The 14,686-nt window shown below is 52.0% G+C and overlaps 7 protein-coding genes across 7 annotated transcripts; 3 read left to right on the top strand and 4 right to left on the bottom strand.

The window, feature by feature from the left end:
* Positions 1-845: 845 nt before the first annotated feature.
* On the top strand, positions 846-3,100 carry MRS44_013442 (uncharacterized protein; the record flags this gene model as incomplete). The annotated part of the gene is made up of 4 exons (XM_065616915.1): positions 846-1,148; positions 1,199-1,477; positions 1,539-1,824; positions 2,001-3,100. The coding sequence occupies 4 exons, from the start codon at positions 846-848 to the stop codon at positions 3,098-3,100; spliced, it is 1,968 nt and encodes a 655-aa protein (XP_065472987.1).
* Positions 3,101-3,749: 649 nt separating this feature from the next.
* On the bottom strand, positions 3,750-5,957 carry MRS44_013441 (uncharacterized protein; the record flags this gene model as incomplete). The annotated part of the gene is made up of 3 exons (XM_065616914.1): positions 3,750-4,468; positions 4,602-5,740; positions 5,782-5,957. 3 exons carry the CDS (start codon positions 5,955-5,957, stop codon positions 3,750-3,752), a joined length of 2,034 nt encoding a protein of 677 aa, XP_065472986.1.
* A 504-nt stretch (positions 5,958-6,461) lies between these two features.
* On the bottom strand, positions 6,462-7,754 carry MRS44_013440 (uncharacterized protein; the record flags this gene model as incomplete). Its single annotated transcript, XM_065616913.1, has 3 exons — positions 6,462-6,762; positions 7,096-7,116; positions 7,180-7,754. The coding sequence occupies 3 exons, from the start codon at positions 7,752-7,754 to the stop codon at positions 6,462-6,464; spliced, it is 897 nt and encodes a 298-aa protein (XP_065472985.1).
* Positions 7,755-8,348: 594 nt separating this feature from the next.
* Positions 8,349-9,459, top strand: MRS44_013439 (uncharacterized protein; the record flags this gene model as incomplete). The annotated part of the gene is made up of 2 exons (XM_065616912.1): positions 8,349-8,463; positions 8,525-9,459. The coding sequence occupies 2 exons, from the start codon at positions 8,349-8,351 to the stop codon at positions 9,457-9,459; spliced, it is 1,050 nt and encodes a 349-aa protein (XP_065472984.1).
* Positions 9,460-10,542: 1,083 nt separating this feature from the next.
* On the top strand, positions 10,543-11,564 carry MRS44_013438 (uncharacterized protein; the record flags this gene model as incomplete). The annotated part of the gene is made up of 3 exons (XM_065616911.1): positions 10,543-10,959; positions 11,014-11,440; positions 11,494-11,564. 3 exons carry the CDS (start codon positions 10,543-10,545, stop codon positions 11,562-11,564), a joined length of 915 nt encoding a protein of 304 aa, XP_065472983.1.
* A 644-nt stretch (positions 11,565-12,208) lies between these two features.
* On the bottom strand, positions 12,209-13,165 carry MRS44_013437 (uncharacterized protein; the record flags this gene model as incomplete). The annotated part of the gene is made up of 1 exon (XM_065616910.1): positions 12,209-13,165. One exon carries the CDS (start codon positions 13,163-13,165, stop codon positions 12,209-12,211), a length of 957 nt encoding a protein of 318 aa, XP_065472982.1.
* A 676-nt stretch (positions 13,166-13,841) lies between these two features.
* Positions 13,842-14,378, bottom strand: MRS44_013436 (uncharacterized protein; the record flags this gene model as incomplete). The annotated part of the gene is made up of 1 exon (XM_065616909.1): positions 13,842-14,378. The coding sequence occupies one exon, from the start codon at positions 14,376-14,378 to the stop codon at positions 13,842-13,844; it is 537 nt and encodes a 178-aa protein (XP_065472981.1).
* Positions 14,379-14,686: the final 308 nt, after the last annotated feature.

Raw genomic sequence — 14,686 nt, 5'->3', positions numbered from 1 at the left:
GAAGGTTAAAGTTCGGTTCTTTGATTCAGAAGAGAAACCCGGTGTTCGCCAGCCGGGCTCATAACCTGTTGTTGTGTCACGCAGGGATGCTGAGTGCACTTGACAAAAGGTAGTTCTTGTTGTAGTGATTGTAATTATTCTTGGTTAAGTTTTTCGTGATCTCAATGAGAGGCCCTTTGGGGCCTTATATCTTTGAATGATCCCATCTAGGACTTTGAACCTTAATCGTAGGACTTCAAACTTTAATCTTGATCCTGAAGCTTAGGGGGAACTCTCAGTTCTTCCAACACGTATGGCGAAGATAACACCATCGTCGAAAAATGCGCCAGTAGAGCACAGACACGTTGGCGAACGTCCACGCGGCATTGCCGGAAAACTCTGTCTGATACCCCAGCAGATGCGCCACGACCTCGACCTGCGACAGTGGCCGCTCCGTAAAGACACGGTTGGCCACCTTCAACAGGAACTGTCTTGCTTTGTTCTGTCTACCCTCGCCTCCGTCGGCCACATCCCCTCGGTCCGCCGCATGATCCTGCCTCTGCTGACCGTCCAACGTATCCAACGTCTCTGATGCGGCGGCGAGGCGCATCCTTCTGGCGGGACCAGATTATATTTGCCGAAAACGGCCGCCACCCTGGCGGGCATGGGATTGTGACGAAATGATGGTCGGTAATGTGAGCAGGCCCACCGACATCTCAACTCCAAGCGGGACACACTGGAAGGAATCGACTACAACGAGACGTTTGCCTCAGTCGTAAAACCTATGACGTACAAGGCAATCTTCGCTATAGCCGCAGCGCTCGACCTCGAGCTCGAACAAATGGATGTCAAAACCGCCTTTCTCTATGGGAAAATCGACGAGGAGATCTACGTTGGGCAACGACATCAAAGACGCTTTTCGAATAGTCCCCGTTGCCGATGATAACCAGCATCTCCTGTCTTTTCAGTGGAACGATTCGACCTACGTCGAACGCTGCCTCCCCTTTGGCCTGGCAACAGCCCCATTTCTCTTCAACCTCTTCGCGGAGGCACTCCATTGGATACTCCAGTGCCTCCTCCCTGCATTCTACATGAACCATTACCTAGACGACTTCATCGCCATCACAAAATCGCCCTCAATGCCCAACCCTGCAGGTGCCTTTACCGAGGTTTATAACGTTGTAACCGACTACCTAGGCATCCCTCGCAATACCAAAAGGACGAGCAAGGGACATGCGTCGCGGTCCTAGGCATCCAAATCGACTCCATCGCGATGGAAGCTCGCCTGCCACCAGAGAAATTGTGCCGCGCCACATTGGACGCCGCAGCTGCCCTGAACGCAGCGAGTCTTAGCCTCAAGCAAACAGAGAGTCTTACAGGCTTGCTAGCCTTCTGCTCAAGAGTGGTCCGGCTAGGAAGGACAAGGCTGCAGTCTCTATACACCTTCCAAGCCGCCTTCCCACGTGGGAGGAGCGCGCGCCGCCGTATCCCCTACGAGGTACGTGACGATTTGGAATGGTGGAGGGACTCCCTGTCTCTCTTCAACGGCGTACTCCTAGTTGACCCCTGCCGCCGCCACATCACGCACCTATACACAGATGCCTCCAGTGACAGGCCAGGGGCTCTTCTTCTCCTCCAAGTCCACATCGGACTGCTGGCTGGCCCATTGTCACCAGCTTCATGCAAGCAATGCTGCCTCATTGGCCCTTGCTCAAGACGCACATGCGCACATCAACACTAACGAAGTAGACGCCATCCTACAAGGCTTCCTACACTTCAGCCACCATTGGCTTCATCATACTCTCGTTGCCCACACGGACAGCTCCACAGCGCACATAGGACTAAGTAAAGGCTTCCTTCATGGTCCGCCTAATGCACCTCTGAAGAGCCTGCTTATCCTAGCGGCGGCGAGAGACATCCAAATTGTGCCACCTTGGCTCCCCTCCGGGGAAAACACATTAGCAGATGCGCTCTCGCGTAATAACCTTCAACAGATTGCTAACATTTGCCCCCACTGGCAGGACCTCTCGGTATTGAACCGCCCGCGTGGTTCTCTTCACGAGCTCATCAGCTCGATGCAGGCCACCTAAAGTTGCTCTGGAACGGGCTCGGCGCCAATACGCGCTCCGTCTACCTCTCCGCCCAGCGTAACTACGAAAGGCACTGCTCACTACAAAACTTACCAGCATGGCCAGCTTCAAGGCAGTCATTAATCTCGTGGCTAACTTCACGGCTCCTCGGCAATTCCGGCCAGAAAGCAGTTAAGCCAGATACGGCTCTGGCAGACTTAGCCGCCCTCCGGGCCTACCATGTTGATAACTTTCTTGATGACAAACTCTTTAATAACAAACACTTTCGGCGTCTCATCGACGGCGCGAGAAGACTTACCCCAAGGACCAAAGTACGGGTCAGAAAGCCGATTTCGCGCGAGGCCATTACAAAGCTATCAGCAGGCCTAGCCACCCTTCCGCCACAGCCCTCGCAGATGACTACGGACCTCAGAGACGACTTGAACTTCGCAACTGCTTGCCGCGTAGCATTTGCTGGATTCCTCCGCATCGGAGAATTCACATACAAGAGAGAAGACCTCGGCACGCCTTCTATCTTCCTAGCAACAAAGCTGACGCGCTCAGACATCAGATTCTCGTCCTCGTTCGACCATGCGCAACTCACACTCAAGAGGAGTAAGACGGACCGCCGCCACGAAGGAGTACAGATCATTCTTGCAAAAACAGGAGACGGAGCTTGCCCAGTAGACGCGCTTCAAAAGCTGCTACTTCTCGACCCCAGGGGACACGACGCCCCGTTGTTCTCCCTCCACAGAAAACCATTCAGCCGCAACAACTTCCTCTCTATCCTTTCAACTAAGCTGAGGGCACTCGGGTTACAAACGGACGGCTACTCAGGCCACAGCTTTCGGAAGGGTGCGGCACAACATGCGCACGATAGCGGGGTCCTCGACGACCAGATTCAGATGCTCGGGAGATGGACCTCGGAGGCATTCAGGGTGTATTTCACGACGAACGCGTCAGTCTTGTACAAGCTCAACCACCAGTTCCAGACGGGCTCGCCAGCGCCGCTGTCTCTGCTGGTTCAACCACCGTCCCCTCCACCATCCTAGTTTGGCCCGGGTCATTTGGGCCCTCTCTGACGCTACGGTCTAACGCGTTTACGTATAAGACCGCAGTGACAGGTGACCCGTTGCGGCCAAACTATACACACACTGTCCCCCCTTGGCTGCGTGAGGTCACCAATAAAAAAACTTTTTCATAACAGCTGTCAACCTAGCACCGACACATGAATGCAGACATCGAACAAAAGATCAGTGTAGATTGAGGATTAAAAAATGAGTGCGTCCTCTCTTCTCTAAAGGAGCGACGAGAGTCGGTGTCTTATACCCGTGTTCAGTCTGCCGATTCATAGACAGCAGGCTGCTGCCTGATGCTAGTTGTGGTCGTTCGCTCTCATCGTGATCCTGGCCTCCAACAGTAAGCGAAGGTCTCCGGAGCTTGACCCCCCCCCGGGTAAAGACTGCATATCAACGATTCCAGCTTTGCCTGCAAGACAACTGTAACAGTATTCGCCGTTCCAGCCTGGTGGTCAGGTCCATAGAATTGTAAGAATAAAAGGAACAACCGGAGAGCTGATTGAACGGCTCTGGTAGTGGAAAAACAACTGAGAAAGCAATAACTAGATATAACAAAGAGAAGCTGCAAGCATCCATTCTGGGCAGCAGGGAAGAAGAGTAATACAGATAGGAAATAACTAGCTCAACCAGTAGGGACAGTCATCCCCAATTGTCGGACAAAGGTCTCATGCTTTTGAGGAGATAGGGCCTTCGTCATCCCGTCGCTGACCATGTCTGTTGTGGCTACCCATTGAATATCAATCTCTTTGCGTTGAACTGTCTGACGGATCCAGAGACGGTGGATATCGACGTGTCGGAGCTTGGATGTAGCCTGTGGACGTTCACTCTCAAGGAGCCTCTTCGTCTGCTGGTTGTCACAGAACACTGTTATCGTGGGCTCGTCGAAGGTCAACGTCAGTTCCTTGATCAGACGCAGGGTTGCCATATAGTTCCTGACAGCGGCTGACAAAGCCACCAGCTCAGCTTCAGTGCTGGATGTGACGACGCTGGTTTGTTTGTTCGCCTTCCAGTCGATGGGTCCTCCGAATAGGATAGTGGTGTATCCCTGCGAACTATATCGCGTCACCTTGTCGTCGGCAAAGGCGGCATCACTTGCGCAGTACAGGGCAGGGCGTTCTAGAGGTCGGTTGCCGAGGCAGATAGCAAGGTCTTTATTAGCGTGAAGGTACTTCAGGCAGTGGTGAGCAGCTTCGTGATGCTGCGACGAGGGATTGCTATTGAACTCAGCCAGTCTGGAGGCGGCCTTGGCGACATCAGGTCTGCCTTGGCAGGCGGCGTAGTTGATCGATCCAACCTTCTGGAGATATTGATGGATGGAGTCGTGAGTGGCTTGGTGGCCGTCTGGAGATGGTAGTAGGTTATCGGGGTAGGGCAGCGGAGTGCGGACACAACGTCCACTGATTGCAGTCGATCTTTTCTGATGTAGTTATCCAGGGACAACCAGATCAAGCTTGATCGCGATCGCGGATCACACGAGTACCCAGGAACCAAGGAAGTTCGCCGAGATCATGGATATTGAACTGCTTCTTCAGCTGTTCGATGAACTCATCAGCCTTCTTGCGGTCCCTCCGGCGGTATAGTATCACGATGTCGTCGACATAGAAGAAGACTAATAGCTCGTCACTTAGGAAGACACAGGCGTCTTCATGCAGTTGCGTCATCCCGAGTTTCTTCATGGCCTTTGATAGCTTCCGATTCCATAGCAGGGGTGATCGGCGTAGTCCATACAGGGCACGCAGGAGCTTCCAGGCCCTCCTTCGTTTGCCGTTGGTCTTGATCCCCATGATGGTTGGCCATCCCGGTGGTTCCCACACGTAGACTTCCTCGTCGAGACAGGCGTGTGGAAATGCGTTCTTTGCATCCAGTTGACGGGTCTCTAGGTCGAAGCAGGCAGTGATAGCCATGATGGCTCTGAACGTCCGGGCTGCGAGAGTTGCCGCGTACGTATCCAAGTTGTTTTGAGGCTGTTGGTCCCCACGAACACACAGTCGAGCCTTGAACTTCGTGACGTAACCGTTCTGATCCACTTTGTACTTGAAGGCCCAGGTCAAGCCGATTACCTTAACAGCGTCGTCAAGACGTTCCATCACTTCTTCGGAAAGCTCTTCCCAGGTCTTCATGCCTTTCAGTTCGGTGACTTCGCTCAAGGCAGCCTTGATCCATTGGTCCTTGTACGGATGAGACATGCCCTCTTTCCAGTTCTTCGGTTCTGGAGGCATGTCACTGCGTAGCATGGGGCGCACTGGAGCCCTGATCAGGGTTCCCACGACGAAACTGGTGTCCTTGGGCTTCCTGGAGCGTCGTCGTTGTCGTTGTTCGGACTCGACCCTTCTTTGTGTAGGTCGTGAGACGCGTCCACTTCGGGTGGATGTTGCGGGTGCTTCTGGGGCAGCTGCTGCGGTCGTAGGTTGGTGAGATAGAACAGGTCGTTGTGAGGGACCAGCTTGTTCCGGGGCTGGTTCCGGTGGCTCATTGGTCGTGGCCACATGAATCGTGTCTTCGTTGAGAATAGAGTCGCCTGGGGTAGCTGGCCCAGCAGGCGGAGTAGCCGGCAGGGCGGATCTTGCTGGGGACAATACTGGAGATGTCTCTGATGATGCTGGAAATGTCTCTCTGGGCTGATCACCGCTAGCATCAGTGGTAGCTGTACTCACCCCCCAACTTCAGCAGAGTCCGCCTTTTCGGTGTTCGTCCGAGGAAGGGACTCCTGTGTGGTGTTTTGTAGCAGAGCCTGGGTCGTATCCGAGTCGATGATGTCTGTTGCAACCAGAAAGGGATCCTCTGGATCGTTGATTTTAATATCCATGAGGCTGAACGTCTCGATATCCATGGCTTGTTCGGGTCGTTGCCCATCACGGTAGAGGCGGGATTCATCAAATGTAACGTAGCCGTGGCAGCAGCGCCAACAATAGCAGCCTCAGTAGCAAGGGCCCGGGTAGTGGCCCTATGTACTCACTCAGGGTCTGACAAGAGCCGGTGGCATCTCGATCTTGCGGTTTTGGTGAGAGGGATAGGAGAGTGATTGGCCCGCCTCCTATTCTTCAGCTACGTATCAAGGGTCCCAGTCTCACCGCCGAGGAGGTCAACAAACTGCGACGAGACACCCGCTACGTTGTGAGCTGTTCATGTTGAAGTATGAGTCTCAACAGTCTTCTGGGGGTAACCCCATTTTTGTTTTAACAGTTCAATATACGACGAGGATGGAACTCAGGATTGTTCATTCACGACTTGGGAATGCCGGCGACAGAGATAGCTGATCGGCTTCTTAATTAACACACCCTTTGTTGGAAAAGACGAATTTGGCAAGGAAGGTTACTTCCTTTGCTTCCTGGATTTATCCTGTCGGACCCCAGGGTCGTTTCGTCGCAAAATCAGCCTGGTCAAAGTCGACCTGGTTCGAGCAGGAGAAGTGAAGCATTTCCCAGTTCTGGCTGTTGTGGTGAGCGATGTCTTCACCGTCTGCACTGCGAAGGACTTCCCGAGTATGAAAGCCAGCACACGTCTCATCAAGTGTCTCAAAGAACAAGGGTGTATCATTACCATTAAGGAGGGCAACGGTGAGGCGAAGAACAAGCGGAAGAACAAGCGTGGCCACCATGGCTTGAGTGATGCAGAGCAGGAAGATGAATCGTCCTCTGCAGGCAAAAGAAGGCGATTGGGAAATGATTTCACGGGGCCAAAAAAGAAAATTCCATTTTGCTTTCAAAGGCCTAGATGCAAGTAGGTGCTTGATATGCCGAATACATTGCTCTACGTTCACGGTTGCGCAGAATTCTAACTAGTGTGTTTATTTTGTAAACAGTGGCGGACAGAGGATTCCATGTACTGGTACTCATCACCAAACCATTGAAGAAGTATCCAACTACCATCCATGCCCGAAAGTGAGCTCCATCACTCTTAACTCTTTCTTCCCAATCACCATCCATTTATCACCATCCTTCATCTGTTGGCCTCTTCCCATCGCATACCGCTTGTAGTAGTCCGTCCCACTACAATCTTCCAGCGAGCACACTCCACCAGCCCAATCGGCAGGGGGTACTCTTTCAGCATACATAAACACGGTCATCTCAATCAGTTCAGGAAACATGTGTTGAACAAGCATTCTAATTGTGTCGCCAGCTCCTTGATGATATGTCCAGCTGGCGCTGACAGCCAATCTCTGCAGACCTTTCCCCTTCGGATCACGAAGAGTCAAGTCCGATAGCAGGCGCGACATTCTGCGATAGTCCAGGTCGCCAAGTACAACGACGGTATCAACCGCAGGATTGATATACAACACACGATTCAAGTCGTTAATACTATCGCCAGCATGCTCACATGGCGCAACAGTCGCAAGGGGGAATTTGACGGGATAACAATCCAATGCCGCGGACCTCGCCTCGGAATTTACAGACAGCGCGGCAGGATTGTTACAACCGCTTTGCCATTTTGGCACACCTCCATGTTGGAAGTCATCGGCGTAATGCGATCTGCGGGCGTGAATCTCGACGATACGGGGCGTAAAAGAGTAGCGCCAGATCTTTAGCCGGAGCTCGACAGGGAGGTGGGGAAAGACGTGAAAAGACAAAGATGACCCAGGCGCTGGAAGTGCTAGCTCCGCTGCCGATTGCAGTCTGTCGCTGGCCATAGTGAGCGCCCTGAGGGGAAGAGTGGCATAAGTCAACAAGACAGAAGAAGAATTAAATAATAACGCAGGCGGAAGAGAAGCGGGGAAGTCAGCAATTTGATTCACAGAATTCACCTGCTGACGAATGAAAAGTGGGGATTGGAGTCAGCCCAGAGCACAAGCGGAGTATCCGTAAGCGTGTGCCACAATTAAACGAGCCCCACTAGAACGGCGACTTGTCAGACAATTGGTTCCGCAGGGATCATTGGTGGCACCAGTCAATTGATGAGAATTATCTAAAGAACAAAAGAAATCGAACAGCCATGTGTTCGGGCACAGCTATTTAAGCTTATGTCGTTAGGATTATGCGACAGGCCAGATGTGAAACCGGATAGTTACATCCGGTCACACGAATGTTATGTGACACACAGCGATGGCCGTTCGCAAGGCCCTTTGTGTCAATGGAATGCAGATGTCTTAAAACCTCAAGCTTCCTATTCTTGGTACTAAGCTTCTACTGAACTGTCGGCAATGCCATCCTTATAACTCTATATATTGGCACTACTCCTTTGTGTTTATTCATCACTGCGTTCAACTTCAGACTCGGAAACATTCATGTCTCAAAAGGCTCTTTTACTCGAGGAGGTGGGCAAGCCATTGGTCGTGGGGGACCGTCCAATCCCGCAACCTGGTAAGAACCAGTTACTGGTCAAGGTTCTTGTTGCCGGCCGTAAGTTTTGAAAACAGTTCCACCGCGGAGGATAAGAGGACCACAGCTAATTGGCGTTTAGTAAATCCTCATGACCAGAGAACCCGCGATGTTGGCCTCTTTGTCACGAGCATGCCATACGTCCTTGCTAGCGATCTGGTCGGAGAAGTCGTGACTGTGGGAACCGGAGAGCATTCTACCAAGTTCATCGTTGGTGAGCGTGTTTTTGGTCACACCTTTGCCGAGCGGGGCTTCCACAATGACTTCAACGGAGTGCAGCAATATGCTCTCGTCGATGCGAGGTTTGTAGGCAGGGTGGCCGGCAGTGGGCTGAGCAGCGACGAGGCATCTACAATCCCCGTCATTGTGTTGGCTGGCTTCATTGCCCTCTTCGCGAGCTCCGGCTATGGCTTGCCCTCTCCTTTTTCACCGGAAGCAAAGTCCTTCGAATATACCGACGTCACGCTTCTTGTCATTGGAGGCGGCTCCAACACCGGACGAGCCACAGTTGAGCTCGCCAAGTTGGTAGGAATAGGCCGAATCATCGCAGTCGCCGGCCATCGCAATGAAGCAAACCTCAAGTCTGTCGGGGCTACCCACGTCATCGGCCGACGAGCCTCCGATGCGCTGGACCAGATTCGTGCCATCACGGGGGATGAGTTAGTCTATGCGGTGGACACGGTCAATGCCGGCGTGGAACAAGAGCTCGGTGTCGCGGCCCTGTCAAACACGAAGAAGGGCACCCTGATCACTCTTCGTCGGCCCGACGGAGACTTTGACGCTGCTCGGATAGGTTCCAAGTCTGCGGGGTATGAACGCCGCCTTGTGTTTGGCATATCTCCGATGCACCCAGAAGTGACGGTGGGGTTCTGGGAAGAGGTTCCTCGATGGTTCAAGGACGGGAAACTTCGCCCCAGCAGTTTTGAGGTTATCAAGGGTTTAGACGCGGATGCTGTCAACAAGGCGTTGGACCAATATCGAGATGGAAAGGGGGCGAAGATGAATATCCACCCTTAGGAATGAGCAGCGATATATAACATACCGAGTCTCCTATGAGAAGCAGCTGTCCTTTTAAGAGACGACGGTTGAGCAGTTCTATTTATGGGGGTTGAGAGTGTACCCAAACACTGAGTACTCCGACTCCATCCATACTGGATGATGTCATCGTTGAGTTGACAGGGTTGGGTGGTAGGTTACGTGATGGTTGATCCAACGTTGAAGGTACGCTGGAGGGGCAAAGACACGGCGAAAATCTTTCTATAGCACACATCAAGGCGAACCCCATTCAGAGCGGGGAGCATTAAGAGTACCTTGTACACCGTGTCACTGTACTGGATGTTTGGTGTCGTTCGAGCCAATGACAAATACATTCACTCTCCCTTGTGAAAGATCCTTTGGCCCAAACATGCCATTTGATCCAGATTAGATGGAAACCCCGCAATACGGAAACAGACTGTTTAATTTCATCATGTCACCGACCACTCGATCCAATTATGCCTACATTTACTAGTTCGGTCTAACCGGCTCTTGACCGATCACGCGCGTTCTCTCGGGCGGGGAGAACGGGGAAACAACCATCTGGCAGTGGAGGTCTCGGCTAGTCAACGACCCTAGAGCCTGACAGTGATCAAGCCCTGGAGAGAGCCATGGATCTCGGCACCCCACGGGTTGATTGACAGCCTAGTATGGGTCGGTTCTTGGACGTCATAATTAATAATAATCAAATCCGACTGTTTATTCAGCAGCTGACTCGGCCGGAAACGGAAGAGATGGAGTAATTGAATGTCCGTCGGCCTTTATTTATAATCTCTCCCTGGACCAGACCAAACCCCCCCTACTTCCGACTTCCATACTTGGGCATTGTAGAGTAGAGTGGAGCCCGGGTAGAGTGGGTAGAGTGGTGGGTAGAGTGGGTAGAGTGGTGGATAGAGTAGTGGGTAGAGTAGTGGGTAGAGACCCACTCTACTCTACAATGCCCAAGTATGCCGGCGACTTCAGCACGAAGAGCTCACATATTAACTAGTACCTGTTCTTCCTTATTATATTCCCACATCTGGAAGTTACTGACTTACTATCCTACGGATATACCACGCAGCCAACATGCCTCGACACTCCAGCTCGATCGATAGCACGGATTTGTTCTATCGCTATTACGGCCCAGAAAATAGTCCGCCTCCTTTCGATGCAAAAGAACAGTCTCAGGCAGTGCGAGGGCTCACGCTCGTGTTCCTCCACCAGTGGCCTCTCTCATCCCGCATGTACGACTCGATCCTGCTGAGTCTTTGCGAGACGCACAGGTTCCGGGTCATCGCCCCTGACAGACGCGGCTTTGGGAAAAGCGAATGGACTGGCAATGCCGTTGGAAACGGCATCGGCTACAAGGAGCTCGGGGATGACGTCGCGGGCCTGTTGGAGAAACTCCAGCCAGGCCCTTTTGTCTTTATCGCCACCAGCATGGGCACGGGCGAGGCACTTTTGGCGTACACCAATAGCACTTACGTCCAGGAAAACTGTCGTGTAAGTAGGACGAGAGGTCAAGCTGTTGACGCAAGTAGACTGACGAAGTGATAGGGCATGATATGGATTAGCACTTGCCTCCCACATCCTGTCGCCTCTCCCAAAAACCCGAAGGCTTTGTCCCGCAGCGTCTGGGATGCGACGCTGATGTCATTGAGAAAGGATAGACCCAACTTCATCGCCAATGGCTTCAATGGCCCCTTTGGAGTTGGAACATCCGGTTCGCTCTCAGAGAAGGAATTGGCGTTTTTCGAAGGGATCTTTTTCGAGGCTGATCCAATTGCGGTCGAGCGATGCCTCCAGATCTATACGTCTGAGGATCTGTTAGAGGCGATACAGACTTTTGGGCAAACCTTTGACAAGCCTTTCCTTCTGATTCACGGCGGAAGTGACGGAGGGGTTCCTGTCGAGGCGAGTGCTGAGCTTATCCAAAAGCTGGTTGCTCAGGCAAGACTCCGTGTATACGAAGGAGGGGGGCACGGTGAGTTAATAGCGTCTCAATAGCAAAGGAACAGGGCTAACTCTTTCTCGCAGTTCTGGTTCTTGGCTACGCAGACCGTCTGCGAGACGATATTCTTGACTTTGTTGGAAGCCTTGAAAGATAGATGATCATCGAGGGTTACTGAACTATGTCTCAGCTGATTGGAGACGGCGGATTTGGTTCCTCCTCGAAAGTCAGTATAAAACCATGACAGTAGGATAAAGACATCTTCGGTACCAAGGAAACCCACTGCGATGAATGTCCTAGAGCGAATACATAACCTTAGTAACGAGAGTTGAGTGAAACACCGCAGGGCAGTTGCTTGCTTGAAATCCATCCTGCGTATATTTTGAGTGGCAAGATGTACCGATTGTAGCCTGAATACATTCACACAACCTCCTTGGTGAATCTTCGGCTTGCGATGACTAAAGACGAGGCAAGCGTGTATATGGTTGTGAAATGACGGGAGTTTCATGTGCCGCCTTGCCGTTCTATCCATTTGGATGGGAGAAAATAAAAAGGTGAGCCGTAGATAAGAGAATTTCAACGAACCAAAGAAATGCTCGGTGATCAATATAGGCTTGAGATTAGGCACTGCAGGCGACCAAGTTAAAGTGACAGATTAAGCGTGGCCTTTGAGCAAGGAATTAACAATAGACCAATCTGAACTAGAGATAAAAGGAATGAGCATCAATGACTGTTTCCACTTTGTATGGCTAGCTGTATTCGTGCCCACTCTATGTCGCTGGATCACCGACGATTGCCAAGTTACGGCCGCTTGATCAAAACAGCACCTGCCCAGAGAGATCCTGGATTCAGACGCTCGGGGTAAATCTCCAGCATGCGCTCATAAAGTTCTTCAGCCGTAGCGGCGTGGGAACTGATCTTGTCAAAGTTCTCCAAGTACGTCTTTGTCTCGTGGATTGCTTCAGGCCCGAACCCCTTGCTTGGATCGCTATGCCCACCCACAACATGCTCAGGTCCAAGTGCGGCTATTTTGTCCAACGCAGCAATCCACTCGCTCCGCTTGGTGGCTGTTCCCGACTCGCCCAAGTACGGGTGGGTGTTTGCGTACACGGCATCGCCCGTCACAGCAAGCTTGATGGACGGGACCCAAAGAGTCGTCGTGTCGTCGGTGTCTGTGTGGCCAGTCCTGACCACTTCCAGCTTCTCGCCTTCTAGTTCAAAATGGTCCTGAACAAGAGGCTGGGCGACCTTGAGCGTCTGAGGAATCTGGTTAGGAAACAGCTTTTCCCAAAGACCAGTCAGACGCTCTGGCGTAGTCTCAAGTTCCATTCTGGCCACAACTTCGGGTGTTGCGACCAGAACCGCGTCCGGGAACCGTTCCAGGATAAGTGCGCTACCGAAGAAATGGTCGCCGTGGGCATGAGTGACGTAAACGTGTGTGATGTTGTGCCCGCTTGTAACAACCCAGTCCAGAAGCTCATGCGACGCGTCCGAGGTCAACTGCGCGTCGACCAATACAGCGTCTTTGGCTCCGTAGATCAAGGTAGATGTGGTGGGAACCCACTTCAGGTTGTCATGACCGACTGGCCCAGTTCGGGTGGCCGAAGCACGCTTGCTGAAAAATACTTTGTACTGCAGACTCATCTTCGGGTAGTGATGATTTGTTTGAATGGTGGTATGGATGGCCAGTAAAGGTCCGTCAAAAGCACCATCGTTATTATAGCCCTTGCCGCACGTGGATGAACCAGGTGTCTGCATATTTGCCAATGATTAAGCCGGCATGTTCAGTAATCTAGCCGGCTCAAGCCAGAGTAAACGAGGGATAGACATTGGGAGATGACCAAGCACTCAGGGCCAGGCGGATAATCACTAAACACTGTAAGCGATAGTGTCATGACGCCGGATGTATAGTAATCAATCCTGCGCTCTACCTGGTGTCGGCAGTGTCTACGGTCATTCCGGGTAGGGTCATTCCGGGGCCCACCAGCGAGCCGAGGCAGGCTGGATCAGAGATCCACTTCGAACGGCGGGCACTGCGTGACTGACCCCACCACACTTCGGCAGAGGACATGATAGCAGGGACAGCAGGGACCCAATTATCGACTATCTGCTTACCCATGTGAAGCCCTTTCCGTACATCCGAGACCCCTGAAGCTGGTTTGTCGGAGCAATGACGTATTAGCGGATTGTACGCCTCTGTATAGGGTCCTGTCTTTAGTTGCAGTGTTTCTTTCTATTGTCGCCGGACGTTATCTCTAGTCTCTGATGCCGTTTGAGGACTTGAACATCACGATCGTGACGATAGGAATGATTGAGCACTTTTATTAATCGCTTTCAATATGGTTCAATTCATGGTTGTTCTGAACCCAAGGGCGAGTCCCAGTCGAACCAGCAGCAGCGTTGTATTGGAGCTATTGAGTTTCTGACTATCACTCTATTCCTCGTTTGCATGCAAGATATTCTCCGCCTTAAAGACCACAGCTTCCTTTGGAAGAAAGGGTAAAAGCAGAGCAGTGTCCCAATACAGCCAGACCTCCTTGAAATGCAATCCCTCTGGAGTCTTCTCGTCGTTGCTCTTCCCGATGATGGCAATCATGGTGACAGGGATGCTGACAGTTGGCTCCCTCTCCTTGTTTCCGCGAAGCCACAGGTTGCGAATGTTCTGGGTGTAGATCTGGCTTGTGCCATCGTCGCGTTCAATCTCTAGGAACTGGACCCAGTCGTGATGGATTCGTTCGAACACGGCAAACAGTTTCTTCATCCAGGCCCACATCTCATCCCCTCCGCGATAGACCGCGTTGTTCTGATTGTGAAAGACCACGTCCTCTGAGTAGAACTTGAGGCCGGAGCCGCTGTCGTAGCCTCTGGAGTCTACGGCATCGACATATTGCTTGAAGAATCTCTGAGTCGGTGTAGACGGGCCATCCATTTCCCACTGGGCGCCGGAGATCTGACTGACAACTCGAGGCATGGTGGAAATTTGCAAGTATTGGATTCGGAGCGTCTTTCAAAAGGAGTAAAATACTTGAGGGTCAAGGTATACTGATTGGAGCGTGCAGATCAAAGAAGTCTGTGGAATAAAGTACTTGAATCTTTGGGGACGGGCGTTGGCTCTATATAGCTATTCAACTGCGACTTTACACAGTATTAGTAGCCCCGCATGGGAATCGTGTTGCGTTTATCCGAGGCACGGTGCTGCTCTGGACATTTGGATGTCAGTACATGGACACATGACCTGCCCTTAGCAACGCCGAGCTGGCTTGATTTGCTCAAGCAAAC

Source organism: Fusarium solani (assembly GCF_023522795.1).
Source record: "Fusarium solani strain SB1 chromosome Unknown bctg00000009, whole genome shotgun sequence".
In the NCBI taxonomy this organism is placed as follows: domain Eukaryota; kingdom Fungi; phylum Ascomycota; class Sordariomycetes; order Hypocreales; family Nectriaceae; genus Fusarium; species Fusarium solani.
The sequence above is the reverse complement of the archived record's forward strand: the minus strand, read 5'-3'. Positions and strand labels throughout refer to the sequence as shown.